This window comes from Bison bison, unplaced genomic scaffold (assembly GCF_000754665.1).
Source record: "Bison bison bison isolate TAMUID 2011002044 unplaced genomic scaffold, Bison_UMD1.0 scf7180017864180, whole genome shotgun sequence".
Lineage (NCBI taxonomy): Eukaryota > Metazoa > Chordata > Mammalia > Artiodactyla > Bovidae > Bison > Bison bison.
Window position 1 is genome coordinate 1,297,746 of NW_011494752.1, and position 16,466 is coordinate 1,314,211.

General features: G+C 52.0%; 1 protein-coding gene across 1 annotated transcript in view; it reads left to right on the forward strand.

The window, feature by feature from the left end:
• The first annotated feature begins 10,280 nt into the window (after window positions 1–10,280).
• Window positions 10,281–16,466, forward strand: part of HAP1 (huntingtin-associated protein 1) — a 9,115-nt gene continuing 2,929 nt past the window's right edge. The window contains 11 exon segments of the mRNA XM_010842541.1: window positions 10,281–10,781; window positions 11,882–11,961; window positions 12,281–12,469; window positions 12,588–12,760; window positions 13,135–13,237; window positions 13,316–13,382; window positions 14,664–14,794; window positions 15,173–15,247; window positions 15,551–15,685; window positions 15,819–15,910; window positions 16,205–16,243. Coding sequence (XP_010840843.1) covers window positions 10,307–10,781; window positions 11,882–11,961; window positions 12,281–12,469; window positions 12,588–12,760; window positions 13,135–13,237; window positions 13,316–13,382; window positions 14,664–14,794; window positions 15,173–15,247; window positions 15,551–15,685; window positions 15,819–15,910; window positions 16,205–16,243 — 1,559 coding nt within the window. The 5' untranslated portion in view covers window positions 10,281–10,306.

The following is a 16,466-nucleotide window of genomic DNA, read 5'->3' on the forward strand; positions in this document are numbered from 1 at the left end:
GGTTTTTTTTTTTTTTTTTAATTTATTTATTTGGCTGTGCTGGGTCTTAGTTTCGACACACAGGATCTTTAATTGTCATTGTGGCATGCGGGATCTAGTTCCCTGACCAGGGATTGAACCTGGGTACCCTGCATTGAGAGCATGGAGTCTTAGCCATTGAACCACCAGGAAAATCCCGCTCCTGAGGTTTTAACAGGAAGGCAGCAGCGACCCCACCTGGAGGGTGAGGTTCTGTCTCGGGGTCATTCTTGGAGGGCCGGTCATAATAATCATTTAGTTTTTCCTTTGTGCCAGACCCTGTGCTGGGTGATTTCTCACAGCAGCTTTGAGGTTGGAGATCTGCCTCTCATTTTACTTTTGAGGCCAGAGACATTCCAGCGACCTGCCCATACTTCTGTTGTTTTAACTAATATTAACAACAGCAGTTATGAGCCCTCAAGTGCGAAGTGTTTTACTAAATAATCACAGTCCCCACAGTCCTGCGAGGTGTATAAAAATGAAGGTAAATTATACAAGGGGCGGCCCCTGAGACTCGGAGAGGTTAGGAAACGTGCCAAAGGCAGCACAGCTGTTTGAGCGCCAGAGTGGGATCTGAATTCAGGACACCTGACTCTTAATCCTAAGGCACTTTTCCTCCAAGATTGGGACCCGGAACCAGGGTGTGTGTTGATGCCACAGCCCCACTGGTAACCCCTGGCTGGCTTGGGGGCCCCGATGAAATCAGGAGGGATGGGGTTCACACCTGGCTGAAGGATGGGGAGCCTGGGGAGGAGCACAGTGACAAAAGACCCGTCAGATGGGCCCAGGGCACTGGGCAGTGCAGCCTCGTTCCGGGGACCCCAGAGGGCATAACCAGAACAAGAAGTGGGGTTGGGAGCTGAGGGTGGGGTTACAAAGAAGATCTTTGAGCAGATGTCTGGAGGGAGACTTTTCTAGAAAGGCACAGACTACTGTCTAGGGGACCACTGGTTTAAAAGTCCAGAACCTTGGGCTCCCACCCTGCCTGGGCAAGTCAGCTCTCTGTGGATTTTGGCAGGGACACTGCCCCCCAACAGCCAAGACAGAGAGTCCATCACGTGCTCATTCAACAAATACAGAGTATCTACTCTGGGTCTTAGTTGCAGCATGTGGGATCTAGCTCCCTGACCAGGGATCGAACCCAGGCCCCCTGCATTGGGAGTGCAGAGTCCTAGCCACTGGGTCACCAAGAAAATCTACTCATTATTTTTTAAATAATCATCTCATCAGTCAGTCTTAGATGGTGAACTGTGAGTATGGTGGGCCAGGATGCCAGGAGAAGGCAGAAGAAGGAGACCTCCTGGTCTAGGAGCATGGAGGGCTTCTTAGAGGAGGGAGCCAACCTTAGAAGAGCCAACCTGCAGTCTGTGTGGGTGCTGGGTATTCTAAGGGTACAAGAACCTCTTTCCTTCCCCTGTGGCAGACAGCCTGGTGGGGCCCAGAGTGGAGGAAATGGCTCTCTGCCCAGGGTCCTGCCCATCCCCTCTGGAGCCCCCCCACCACATTCCAACCATTATCCCAGGTACTTCCCCTCTCTTCTCTCTCCTTGCTTCTCTCCCTTCCCTGTCCTGGACAACAGAGGACAGTGGCTGAGGGACTCAGGCCCCCAGAGGATCCCCATGTCCTCGCCCCAGATCAGGGGAGTGCTCAGAGGGCTCAGTGTCCTGGAGTCTGGCCAGGGTCCTGGGAGGAGTAAGGGAAAGGGGACTCAGGGGTGGAGGAGTGGGGGGTGAGGTTATACTTGGGGAAGTGCTAGTGGTGGTTGGGAAGTGGGGCCAGGTGAGGGAGGGCTCCCCGAGGCCCACAGGAAAGGAGCAAGAGTGGGGGTCGGGGTGAGGGTGAGGGTCTCTGCTTTCCCGAGTCCAGGGCCCCCCTCCATCCTGCTCTCCTGTCTGTTGCAAACACTAGGCCTGGTGCCTGGCCCTGCCCCGTCCCTGCACTGACCCTCAGGGGTTCTTTCCATAGGGAACCATGTCCCAGGTGGCTATCCAGGTTCAGGTCAGGGGAGGTGGCCTGAGCTGAGTGGGTGCTGCCCAAGGGTGGGGATCAGAGTGTCTGTGCCCCAAGTTCATGTCTGTGGTGGGGAGTACGCCTGGCTAACCTGGTTGACCCAAGCATTAAGTGGCAGGCCACAGTGCTTACTGCAGAGGGACTGGGGGTCTGAGCCCTGATTTTTCCATCTGAAAAATGGAGTCACCTTTCCTGCACTGCCTCTTGTGGGGCGATGATGAACCTGCAGGGGAGAGAGCTGGGGGTGGGGAATGGTGGTATGTGGACTGGCACTGCCCTCTGGTGGTCACAGTGAGAGTTGCCAGGCACCAATGTCTGGACCTAGACCGTGCTGTCACCTGGGAGCTTGATGGGTACCCTTCATCTCTATCTTCTCCATCCTACTTCTTTCTTCTTCACCCCAAACCTCCCAGTGGCTCAGGTCAGGGATGATTCAATTCAGAAAACATCTATGCAGTAGAAATTGAACGGATCCCTACTGTAGTCCTGTTCTGTGCTTGGTATGGGACCTGCAGAGATGTCTCAGTAACACGGTCCAGGAACTGCAAACTTGTGAAGTCTGGGCTGTGCTGATGCTGGGTCATGGTCACCTCCTGGTGTTCTCCAGCCTCCCCATCCACAGCAAGCCCTTGGGGTTCGGTTGTGTCTTAAAACTTTCTGCTGACAAAGACAAATATCAAATGATATGACTTATGGGCTTCCCTGGTAGCTCAGCTGGTGAAAAATTGACCTGCAATGCAGGAGCCCTGGGCTCAATCTCTGGGTTAGGGAGATCCCCTGGAGGAGGGCATAGCAACCCACTCCAAGAATACTCCAGTATTCTTGCCTGGAGAATCTCCATGGACAGAGGAGCCTGATGGGTTGCAGTCCACGGGGTCGCAGAGTCGGACGCTACCGAGCAACTAAGCACACACGTGTACAATCTAAAGCACGACTTCCCAGGTGGCTCAGTGGTAAAGAATCCGCCTGCCAATGCAGGAGATGCAAGAGACATGGGTTTGATCCCTGGGTCAGGAAGATCCCCTGGAGTAGGAAGTCACCACCCGCTCCAGAATTCTTGCCAAGAGAATCCCATGGACGGGGAGTCTGGTGGGCAACAGTCTATGCAGAGTCTTGTCCACAGAGTCAGACAAGACTGAGCAACTGAGCACACAAAATATGACACAATTGAAGAAAAATAGGGAGCTTCCCTGGTGACTCAGTGGTAAAGAGTCTATGTCAGTGCAGGAGACACGCGTTCCGTCCCTGGTGCAGAAAGATCCCACACGCAGAGAGGCAACTAAGCCGGTGTGGCCCAACTGCTGAGCCTGCCTGCTGCAATTACTGAAGCCCACAGGCCCTAGAGCCCGCGCTTCTTAACAGGAGAAGCCCCTGCAATGAGAATCCTGAGCGCTGCAACTAGAATACAGCCTGTGCAACAACTGAGACCCAGCACAGCCAAAAATAAATCTTATTATTATTTTTTTTTAAATAAGGACTTTTCTGGCAGTTCAGTGGTTAAGACTCCATGCTTCCACTTGCAGGAGGCACAGATCTGGGGAACTGAGATCCCACATGCCTTGCGGTGCGGTAAAAAAAAAAAAAGAGAGAGACACAAATGGAGCTATTTACAAAATAGTAACAGACACACAGACATAGAAAACAAACTGAAGGTTATCAAAGAGGGTGTAAATTAGGAGTTTGGGATTCAGTTCAGTTCAGTTCAGTCGCTCAGTTGTGTCCGACTCTTTGCGATCCCATGAATCGCAGCATGCCAGGCCTCCCTGTCCATCACCAACTCCCGGAGTTCACTCAAACCCATGTCCATTGAGTCAGTGATGCCATCCAGCCATCTCATCCTCTGTTGTCCCCTTCTCCTCCTACCCCCAATCCCTCCCAGCATCAGAGTCTTTTCCAATGAGTCAACTCTTCTCATGAGATGGCCAAAGTACTGGAGTTTCAGCTTTAGCATCATTCCTTCCAAAGAAATCCCAGGGCTGATCTCCTTCAGAATGGACTGGTTGGATCTCCTTGCAGTCCAAGGGACTCTCAAGAGTCTTCTCCAACACCACAGTTCAAAAGCATCAATTCTTCGGCGCTCAGCTTTCTTCACAGTCCAACTCTCACATCCATACATTAGCAGAATCAAACTACCGTATATAAAATAGATAAACAACAAGGTCCTGCTGTATAGCACAGGGAACTATATTCAGTATATTATAATAATGTATAACTAAAGAACATGAAAAAGCATATATATATATATATATAAAACTGAACATCTTTGGTGTACACCAGAATCTAACACAACATTGTAAAGTCAACTACACTTCAGAAATATTAATAAAACTTTTTGCTGACAAACCATAGGAAAAACACGCATGCTTTATGTACCCCTGTGTTCATAATAGCATTATTTACAGTGGCCAAGATATGGAAGCAAAATGTTTCATCAACAGATGAATGGATAGGGACTTCCCTGGTATTTCCAGTGACTAAGACTCGGCACTCCCAATGCAGGGGGCCTGGGTTCAATCCCTGGTCAGGGAGCTGGATCCCACATGCCACAGCTAAAAGTTTCTGCATGTCACAACGAAGATGGAAGAGCCCATGTGCCACAACGAAGTCAATTAAGTAAATAAGTAATTAAAAAACCCAGATGTCCTTCAATTAAAAATAAATTTTGAAAAAATAAAAAACCCAAGAATGGATATATATATATATATATATATATAGCTTCGTTGCTCAGTCAAGTCCAGCTCTTTGTGACCCCATGGACTGCAGCACACCAGGCTTCCCTGTCCTTTGCCATCTCTTGGAGTCTGCTCAAACTCATGTCCACCTAGCTGGTCATGCCATCTAACCGTCTCATCCTCTGTTGTCCCCTTCTCCTGCCCTCAATCTTTCCCAGCATTAGGGTCTTTTCCAATGAATTGGCTCTTTGCATCAGATGGCCAAAGTATTGGAGCTTCGGCTTCAGCATCAGTCCTTCTAGTGAATATCCAAGGTTGATTTCTTTTAGGATTGACTGGTTTGAACTTCTTGCTGTACAAGGGACTCTTAAGTCTTCTCCAACACCACAGTTTAAGGGCATAAATTCTTCAGTACTCAGCCTTCTTTATGGTCCAACTCTCACATCCATACATGACTACTGGAAAAACCATAGCTCTGACTATACAGACCTTTGTGGGCAAAGTGATGTTTCTGCTTTTTAATATGCTGTCTAGGTTTTTCATAGCTTTTCAGAGCAAGCATCTTTTAATTTCATGGCTGCAGTCACTGTCCAAAGTGATTTTGGAGCCCAAGAAAATAAAGTCTGCCACTGTTTCCATTGTTTTCCCATCTATTTGCCATGAAGTGATGGGACTGGATGCCATGATCTGAGTTTTTTGAATGTTGAGTTTTAAGCCAGGTTTTTCACTCTCCTCTTTCACCTTCATCAAGAGAATCTTTAGTTCCTCTTCCCTTTCTGCCATTAGGGTGGAATCATCTGCATATCTGAGATTATTGATATTTCTCCCAGCAATCTTGATTTCAACTTGTGCTTCATCTAGCCTGGCATTTCGCGTGATGTACTCTGCATATAAGTTAAATAAGCAGGGTGACAATATATAGCCTTGACGTACTTGTTTCCCAATTTTGAACCAGTCCATTGTGCCACGTATGGTTCTAACTGTTGCTTCTTGACATGCATACAGATTTCTCCGGAGGCAGGTCAGGTGGTCTGGTATGCCCATCTCTTGAAGAATTTTCCACAGTTTGCTGTGATGCACATCATGGGGGTTGCGGGATCTCAGTTCCCTCCCTGACCAGGGACTGACCCTGGGCCGAGGCAGCGAAATCCTGGAATCCTAAACACTAGGCCATCAGGGAATTCCCATGGTGATCATTTTGAAATGTAGAGGAATATTGAGTCACTGTTGTACAACAGGAATTAACATAGTGTTGTAGGTCAATTTTACTTTAAAAACAAATAGATTTGTGGTTACCAGAGGTGGGGGGCAGGGGAAGGGGGAAGTGGGAGAAGGCAGTCAAAAGATAAAAGTATCAAGGATGTAACATATGACATGATAAATATAATTAACACTGCTGCATGTTATATATGAAAATCAGTAAGAGACTAAATCCTAAGAGTTCTCATCACAAGAAAAAAAATTGTTTTTGTTTCTTAAAGAAGATCAGTGAACTTGAAGATAAACCAATAGAAACAGTGGAACTGAAGAGAAAAATGCTGAAAGAAGAAGACAAAGAACAGAGCCTCAGTGCCCTGTGGTTACTGTCAAGGGGTCTAACATACCACTAGAATTGAAATTCTAGAAGAGAGACTTAGAAAAAATATTTAAAGAAATAAAAGTTGAAAAGTGTCCAAATTCTGATGAAAGCTATACATCCACAAATCTAAGAAACTCAGTGAAACCCAAGGAGAATAAAAGAAAACCCCACCAGAATACATCATAATCAAGTTGCTGAAAGCCAGTGATGAAGAGAAGACATTTTAAAGCATGTAGGAAAAAAAGACAGATTACATTTAGGGAAATAAAGACAAGAATGAATGCTAGTCCAAACTGAGATGTGTTGTAAGGTTATAGTCACACTGGATTTACTATAAAAATGTAATCTCATTAATAATTGTGTTGATTACATGTTTAAGTAATATTTTGGAGATTAATATTTTAGGTTAAATAAAATATATTATTAAAACTAATTTTGCCTGTTTTTTGGCTTAAAAAGTAAGCTTTTAAAATACAGCTGCTAGAATATTTAAAATTACGTGTGTGAGGAAACAAAACAAACTCATGAGATAGAGAACAGAGTTGTGGTTGCCAAGGGGTAGGGCGTGGGGGAGGGATGGATTGAGGAATTTGGGGTTAGTACATGCAACCTTGGGGCTCCCCTGGTGGCTCAGATGGTAAAGAATCCGCCTGCAATGCAGGAAACCCAGGTTTGATCCCAGGGTTGAGAAGATCCCCTAGAAAAGGAAATGGCAACCCACTCCATTATTCTTGCCTGAAGAATTCCATGGACAGAGGGGCCTGGTGGGCTACAGTCCACAGGGGTCTCAAAAAGTTGGACATGACTGAGCAAATAACACCGGATGCAAACTATTATATATAGGACGGATACACAACAAAATCCTACTGCATAGCATAGGGAACTATATTCAACGCACTATGATTAATCACAATGGAAAAGAATCTGATAAAATTACATCTGTGGTTTGTGTTTATGGCTCCCATTCAATTTCTATTGGACAGCATTGCTCCAGAATCCCTGCTTTACTCAGCAGCCAAAGTAATCTTTTTATGAATGTAAGTAAGACCATGTTGCTCTCCTGCTGGAAAATCCTTGGTGGTGTCCTATCCCAGGAGCATCTAAGCATGCATGACTCTTGAGGTCTTTGTTCTTACTTATCCCATGCCTGAACAGCTCTTCCCCCATATCAGTTCAGTTCAGTTTCTCAGTCATATCTGACTCTTTGTGACCCCATGGATTGCAGCATGCCATGCTTCCCTGTCTATCACCAACTCCCAGAGCTTGCTCAAACTCGTGTCCATCGGGTTGGTGATGGACATCCAACCATCTCATCCTCTGTCATCCCCTTCTCCTCCTGCTTTCAATCTTTCCCAGCATCAGGGTCTTTTCCAATGAATCAGTTCTTTGCATCAGGTGGCCAAAGTATTGGAGCTTCAGCATCAGCGTCAGTCCTTCAAATGAACACATAGGACTGATCTCCTTTAGGATGGATTGGTTGCATAGATAGTGTTACCTCGTCTGTTTTCCTGGAGTGGAAGCTCCTGAGGGTAGGGACTTGTTTTGCTCATCGCTGTATCCCCAGTTCCTAGAACAGAACCATGCCCTTGGCAGGAGCTCAGTGAAGATTTGTTGAGTGAATGAATGAAAGCATGACAGCTTCCAAGAGTCAGGAGAAATCCTGCTTGGCCAAATGGAGGCGATGACGGGGGATGGCAGAGGTGCAGATGGGTGAGATGGGAGCCCCAAACAGGGGTGAATGTGTTGCCAAAAAGTTGGACTCCTGTTGGCCAGGATGATAGTAAAACTATGCAAGATTGGAATACTTTGGGTGACAAAGTAGGAGAGATGCCAGAAACTGATTTTCAGCACTCACCGTAGAGGACAGGGAGTTTTCAGGGGGTAATGTGTGTCTGGGTATTATTACTTTAAAAGTAAGATTTTGTTTATTTATTGGCTGCACCGTGGGGCTTGTGGGATCTTAGTCCCCTGACCAGGGATTGAACCCATGACCTGGTAATAAAAGTGCTGAATCCTAACCACTGGACTGCCAGGGAATTCCTTAAAAGCAAGATTTTATTAAGACACAGGCAATGTTCATAAAAGCACTATTTACAATAGCCAAGACACGGAAACAAGCTAAATGTCCACCAACAGATGAATGGATAAAGAGGATGTGGTGTGTATATAATGGAACACTACTCAGCCAGAAAAATGAAAAATGCCATTTACAGCAACGTAGATGGACCTAGAGATTATTACACTAAGTGAAGTCACACAGAAAGAGAAAATACCGTTGATATTACTCATATGCGGAATTCAAAATATGGCACTGCTGCTACTAAGTCGCTTCAGTCGTGTCCGACTCTGTGCGGCCCCATAGACGGCAGCTCACCAGGCTCCCCCGTCCCTGGGATTCTCCAGGCAAGAACACTGGAGTGGGTTGCCATTTCCTTCTCCAATGCATGAAAGTGAAAAGTGAAAGTGGAGTCGCTCAGTCGTGTCCAGCTCTTCTCGACCCCGTGGACTGCAGCCCACCAGGCTCCTCCGTCCATGGGATTTTCCAGGCAAGAGTATGGAGTGGGGTGCCATCGCCTTCTCCGAAAATATGGCACGAATGAACCTATTTACGCAACAAAAACAGACTCACAGGCATAGAGAACAGGCTTGTGGTTGCCAGGGGGAGCGGGAGGGATGGAGTGGGACTCTCTGATCCTCCTTTCTGGGTTGCACCTCTTGTTCCAGGCTGTGTCATAGATACCTGGCTCATGCTATCAGAACTAGGAGGCTCTGTCCCAGGCCCAGGCCTTGGGCACAGTCTCTGTCCTGGGCTCTGGCTTTGAGTGGTGGCTGTAGGAAAAGGGCTCCTTGAATAATCCTTAGCTTGGATAGGGGTGTGACTGAGAGGGGTGGGTTAGATTAGAGATGGATTCATGTGGATGGGAGTGGGGTGGATGGGAGCATAGGATTACAATTTAGAACAGAGAATGAGGAGAGAATCAGGCATCAACAGAAGTAGGGCTGAAAAGGAGGCGGCACATTAGGAGGGAAATTAACCAGGATTTGGTGACTGACAGTATTGAAGAGAAGGAAATTGGCGCACCAAGAATGATCCCGAGGCTTTAAAAGAATCAGTGATGTAGCCATCTTTTTTGGCCTGTAGGTTCCTTCAGTCCAATGGCACAGAAATGGCCTCTGAACTCCTCTGTTGCTCCACAGTTAATTCAGGGTTTACAGAGACCCCCACAGGGACCCGTCCTGCGCTGCGCTCTGAGGGACACGCTCCCTGTGCTGAGCGCAGGTCTTGTTTTGGAGACAGACACAGAGTGACCACTGCGGCCATCGCATAAAGGATGCTCCGGGGCCGAGGAGGACCGGGTCGGAGGAGTTTTTATGCGGAGACACCTAAGGAGGGTCTCCCGGAAGAATGGGTGTTTGCCAGAGTGGGCGAAGTCAATGAGGGCGGAGGTAAGGCACGAGGAGAGGCTATAAGACGACTTAAGAAATAAGAAAGAAGGTTGTCGAGCGGCTGGTGCACCAAGGGTGTTAGCGCCAGGATCAGAGTGTGACGCGCCAGACCTGGCAGCGCGTGGAGACCGTACTGGAGTTTGGATTTATCCCCCAATCAACGGGGCAAAGACTCAACTCACAGATTAGCTCCCGGGAAGGCAGCCGAAAAGCCTCGGTTGGAGAGGAACTAGGGGCTGTCCCCATGTTAAAGACCTCCAAGTCCGGGTACCCGAATCCCCGGCAAGCTGCGGCTTTGGGTAAAACCATTCTCCGGAGTCGGAGAGGGGAGAAAAGCCCAGTACTCGGAGCCGAAGTCCGCGGAAACAGCGGCAACATCCACTCGCCTCTTCTCCTCGCTCTTCTCTTACTTTTTGTGCTCTGGCCCGCCCCCATAAACTTGTCCCGCCGCGCATCCCCTCGGCCCGGGCACCACCATTTGCTCCTCGGCCGCCCCCTCCCGCGCGTGGTACGGCCCCGCGGGCGCACATCCAGACACAGGTTGTAAAGCCCCAGCTGCGCGAGTCAACAGGGACTCAACATGCGCCCTAAAGTGTTGGGGCCGGGTTCTGCCGGGCACCGGCTGGGACCTGGGGATCCCGCGGCAGTAGCCATAACTCCTCTATCCGCAACCAATCCGGCTCTGGAGCCCTCTGCAGTGCCTGAACCCGCCTCTGCGCAAGCACCCGCGGCCGGACAGAGAGCAGGATCCGGTTCCACAGCCGTCTCGGGACCCTCAGCCGGGGCTCGCCCGGCCTCCGCGGCTGAATCGGAGGCTGGAACCCAGCGCGCATCCGCATTCTCGGCGGTCCAGGGGAATGCCCAGTCCGTACCCAACAACTGGGATGCGTCGCGGACTCGCTTCATATTCCAAGGGCCGCCCTTTGGTCCCCAAGCCACTGGCTTGGGGACTGGAAAGGTGACGAGCATCTTGAAGACACCGGCTGCCTACATCGGCCAGCGGCCTGGGGTGTCCGGCCCCGAGCGCGCCGCCTTTATTCGGGAGCTGGAGGAAGGTAAACTTGGTCCCCGGGCCCCCGGAGGAGGACCAGTCGGACTAGGGTAGCAGCAGGGAGGAGGAGGCCCCGTCGGATCCAGGTGCCCGCTGGCACTCAGTCCCACCCCTCCGCCCACCCTAGCGAAGTCACGGTCTGAGGCGCCTCTAGGGGCTCGTCTTCCCCGTATCCTTCCCGGCTTCTCTCGTTCCCAGACTTCCGTCGGTGGGTCGGGCCCCGGGGCCCCCTCTTCGCGCCTGTTGCTGCGGCAGACCTGCGCACTCTCAGTGCCCCCTCGCAAGGCTACCACAGTGCCAGGGGAGGGGCGGGGGGCTTCGGGTAGGCACTGCCGAGTGCCCTCGGAGCCTGCGCTGGTCCGTGGCGCCAGCGACCGGGAGGTGGGTGGACAGAGGGGGAGGTTTTGCCAACGCCGGGATCAAGATCCGGCTTCCCCCCACAAAACAATCTTGGGGGTGGGCGGAGCCTCAGACAGAATCTGCCTCTCCTCCTCGCCTTGCGCAACAGGCATGAGTGACTGCGTCTGTTTTTGTGACCCGTGAGGCTCCAGTGAGCTGGCCAGGGCTGCCCCCTGGGTAAGGGATGTTGAGTCAGTCGGTGCTGAACTTCCGCTGGCCACCTCCAATCTCCTAGGTTCCAGGGACTGTAGGACTGTGATCACAGTACCTCACTTAGTATCTTTCCCCCAAGGGGGAAAAATTGAGTCTAGTTGGCCCTGGGAGCAGGGAAGGGAGTGCTGACTACGCGGGGTATGGAGAGGATATTGGCGGCAGAAAGGGAATTCCATCTTCATCCTGTTTGCTGACCCTTGATGTTGAGGGCAGAGCACAGTAAGGTGCGTGCGTGCTCAGTCGCTTCAGTCGTGTCCGACTCTTTGCGACCCTATGGACTGTAGCCTGCCAGGCTCCTCTGTCCATGGGATTCTCCAGGCAAGAATACTGCAGTGGGTTGCCTTTCCCTTCTCCAGGGGATCTTCCCAGGTCCCTTGCATTGTAGGCGGATTCTTTACCGCTGAGCCACCAGGGAAGCCCAGAATGCTACGGTGCCGCCGGGTATTATATGCTCCCTTTTTTCCTGACTCGGCTGCCCACTTTTTCTTGCAGTGCTGTGTCCTGACCTACGTCCGCCCGTCAAGAAGATCACCCAAGAAGAGGTCAAAATGATGTTAAGTTTGCTGGAGGAGGTGCGTGTTGCCCGCCCTACCTGGGCCAGCCCCAGTCTCAGCCAGGCTCCAGTTTTCACTGTGTCTGTATGGGTAGGCGTCTTCCTGCCTGGCTGTCTCTCTAGGGGCCAAGCTGGAGGTCCCTCTTGTGGAAGACAGGTAGATGTGGAATGTTCAGGCTAGAGAGCTCTTAGCACCATCCGGTCTGATCTCTTTTTCCATAGGGGGAATCTGGGTCAGGTCCCACAGTGGGTTCATGGTAAGCTCTTGTCTGGTTCCTTGGAGAACTAGGGGATGGAGGGGATTTCCCCGAGTGGCCTTGCTTCTCTTTGACCCCTAGCTTCTCCCATGTGTCTGGGAGACCCCAGCAGCCAGGAACCCTGTTCCCCAATGGATGGGGGTCCTTCTGTAGAGAGAGCGGGACCTGAACACGGCAGCCTGCATTGGTCAGTCCCTGGTGAAACAAAACAGTGTTCTGTTGGAGGAGAACAGCAAGCTGGAAGCCATGCTGGATTCAGCCAAGGAGGAGGTACCTGGGTGGGGAGGAGCAGGGAGGGGTGAATCTCAGGCCTGCTGCCAACCCACTGTGCCAGGGTCTGTGCCTGCCTCTGCCCGCACCTGACCCTGGGCTCCTCTTCCCCTGCCAGATTTTACATCTCAGACAGCAGATGAACCTGCGGGATGACCTCCTTCAGCTGTACTCAGACTCTGATGAGGAGAAGGATGAAGATGAAGAAGAGGAAGAGGAAGAGGAGGAAGAGGAGGAGGGGGACGAAGAAGAAGAGCAGAGGCCTGAGCATCCCTGTGAAGCCTCAGAGCTGTGAGTGTCCTGCCCTTTTTTTTTTGTTTCTGTTTTCCCCATGCCTCATGGCTTTCAGGATCTCAGTTCCCGGACCAGAGATTGAGCCTAGGCCACAGCAGTGAAAACGCCGCATCCTAACCGCTGGACCGCCAGGGAATTCCCCATGAGTGTCCGGCCTTTGCACCAGGGCGGTCCCTTCTCTGAGCTTCAGTTTCCTTGTTTGGAAACAGGAACGCCATGTATCTGCCAGTGGGGTGGCTGGGGCTAATTGAGGCCACCACATCAGCCTGGGATTGGTGGGGGTAGGGGTAGGGGGTAGGGAAGCCCTGGGTGGGCTGGGACCTGGGTTCTCCAAGCCCGTGTACCCTGACTTCCGTCCCTCCCTCTGCTAGGACTCCTGTGACTGAGTCGGAGTCGCACCACTGCCCGCAGCTGGAGGCCCTGCAGGAGCAGCTGCGGCTACTGGAGGAGGAGAATGAGCAGCTTCGGGAGGAGGTGAGGATGGGGGGAGAGGGCGTGCTCCTGGGCAGAGGGTGTAGACTCCCCGGCCCCTTCCTTTCTCCCTTCCTCCAGGTCTCTCAACTTGACGACCTTGAGGAGGAGGAACAGATATTCATCCTGGATTGTGTGGAGCAGTTTTGTACGTGAACTTATAACTTGGGGTAGGGGCTTGTCCCAAGGCGCAGAGGGAAGAACCCAGGACTTCAAGTCACAGCTCTGACACTTCCTAGTTGTGTGAGCTTGGACAAGTTCATTGACCTCTCTGAACCTTCATCTTTAGAATGGGGCTTAGTCTTCTTGGCCCTGCTGACCTCTCCAGGGGTTACAGTTGAGAAAGTGCTTTGTGCAAACAGTTAAGAGCTATACAGGCATTCTGGGGCTCCCTTAAGCCTACCTCCTCTTGTCATTTGGGGAGGGCGAGGGAGGGGGCCATGAGCTGCCAGATACCAGGCCCCCCATCCCCCCAGGCACTCTATTAGGCAGGGGCTGTGCCTGGACCATGTGGTTATGACGATGAGTGAGACATAGTGTTTGTCCCCGAGGAGTTCAGGCCTAGCTGGGGAGACAGAGACTCGAGGTGGCAACAGCTGAACAACAGCTGGAGTGAGGTGCAGTTGCCCTCATCCCAAATCTGGCCTTCCTTCCCTCAGGTTCCCTGAATGACCCTCTGGTCCCAGGCCCCTGGAGTAGGAGTCCTCACATTCTGTTGCTTCTGCCTCGTAGGAAAGGCTCAAGTCTCCTTCCTCTTCCCCATCCCAGCTACCTCTAGCGCTGGCCACCTGTTACATGGTCTCTCTGCCTCCATCCCTGCTCTTCCAGGCCCTTCTGCACACAGCCCAAAGGAGTTTTCTAAAGCCAGACTATTGGTCCTCTGCCTAAACCGCCCAAGTAACTCCCTATTGGCCAAAGGATAAACCCTACGCTCCCTACCCCAGCCCTAGTCATCTGGGCGCTGCCCACTGCTCCAGCACTCTCTCCTGGTGTCCGGTGGTTCCCTCTGGGCCCCTCCACACTCTGCCTGGGCCCTGTTGCCACTTCTGCCTGGTGAGACCTCCTTGCCCTGTGGAGGTCCTAGCTTCATAGATCTTGCCAGGCTGGACTGGGTGTGGCAGCTGGGACCCTGGATGCACTCTTTACACTCGCTGCACCTTAGTTCATAATTTGCACTGTTGTGATGTGTTTTTCCCTCAGTCTCCACACTCGCCTTGAGCTCAGTGTGGGCTGGGGCCGGTCTTCCTGACTGCTTGCCCAGCACCCTGCTCTGTGTCAGTCAGTAAACGTTTATTGAAAAGAAGACCCGAGTGAGGGATGTTAAGCCCTGTGGAACCTTGGGTACCTGGAGGGGTGCAGGCAGACAGGGGCATCTGGGAGATTGAGGGCCCTGGGGAGCCAGCGCTGACCTTGCCCCACTCCTCCCCAGCTGAGGCCAGCCAGCAGATGGCCAAGCTGTCAGAGGTGCTGGCGCTCAGGATGGAGAACTATGAACAGCAGCAGAGGGAGGTCGCCCAGCTGCAGGGCCAGGTCACGAAGCTACAGCGGTGCTGCCGATCGGTGAGTCGGGACATATGCGGGGCTTCCTCCTCCTGTCACAGCCCCCTGGAATCCATGCCCCCTTCTCTCTGCCCCCACGCCAGGAGACTCAGCTCAGAGGCCTCTCTCTTGTGTCAGAGTCAGAGTTGGAGGAGACATCAGGGAGCCTCTCATCCTGTCCCCTTGTCTCAAGTCGGGGGCTGAGCCTAAAGAGAGACACAGGGTGTTCCCAGGAAACAGGCCACGTGACTCCACCTTCTTTGGCCTTTTCCCATGTGACTTCTGTTTTAAAGAGCTGCTGACACTCACTGACGTGTCTGGGGAGACTTGCTGGCAGCAGGGGCTGCAGGGGTGTGGGAAGACCTGGGGTGGGGGTTCACTGGCCTTGGGTCCTTCCAGTATGGGGCTGAGACTGAGAAGTTGCAGAAGCAGCTGGCTTCGGAGAAAGAAATCCAGGTGAAGCTCCAGGATGAGGTGAGGCTTCCCCTGAGCTCCCAGGACCCTTGGGTGGCTGCCTGAGTCTAACCAGCTCCTTGAACAGGGGCTGACGCTGTCCTTTCCACATACTCAGGCTCTGGCACAGGGCCTGGCAGGTAGCAGTTCAGTTGGGGCCTGAATGGAGTAGAGTCCAGGGGTCACACTGTGTCATTATATGGGTCTAGAGTCTGGGCCCGTTGCCTCTTTGCCCAGGCTTCCAGGCCCCTTTGGGAGAGAGTGGGCAAGGGGTCCAGGCTGGGTGTGCCTGGGTCCCATCAGAGCCTGTGGGCGGGTTCCCAGCTGCAGGACCTGCAGGAGAAGTACTCAGAGTGTGGGGACATGCTGATGGAAGCCCAGGAGAAGGTGAAGACCCTCCGCCAGCAGGCCCCCGCATCTGCTGGCTCTGTCACCCACTACACGTACACTGTACCTCTGGTGAGGCCCCCGGCTCCTGCCTGTTACCTCTGTGCGCCCTGTGTCTATCTGCAGTCCCTTCCTGGGTCTGGAGGTGTGTGTGTGGGGTCTTCTGCTGAGACCTTCTGGTAATGTCCCCCATCTCTGTCCATAGGAGGCACTTCCTGATTTCCAGGAGACCCTGACTGAGGAGCTCAGAATGTCTATAAGGAGAATTATCTCAGACCCTGTGTTTTTTATGGAAAGGTACGCACTGGGCCCCAGTCCCTTGGCTGCCCCACACTCACTCTTGCCTACCTGGTCAGCAGCAGCCTTTCTGGTAATGGGAGGGGTTTGCTCGATCAATATTCTCCCCTGCTGTGGTGTCTTTCCTCCTGCCTCATCGGTCCCCGGCCCTTCCACTCAACACCAGTCCTCTGTGTCCACGTTCTGGGTCTGTCACTTCTCCCTGGGATTTTTCTGCACCGTGGGTCCCCAGGGATTTCACACTTTCAGCTTCCCATTGCCTTGGGACACCAAAGGCCCTTTTCTCTTTTGAAGGAATTATGAAGTGACTCCAGAGGAGACATCAGACCTGGGGTAAGCCGACCAGGGTCTCCCTCTTCACTTGCTCTCACTTTTAAGCATCCAGACAACCCCCTGCCACTGGCTTTGTGACCTGCAGCCCCGGAGAAGTTCTGGCTCTCGGGCTGACTGGGCTGAGATGTACTGGGAGGGATACTCTCTAACCCTTTGCCTTCAAATTTTGCCCCATGGGTGGCCCTCTGATTAGAGGCCTCTCCAAGCAGGTACTGAAGCCTTT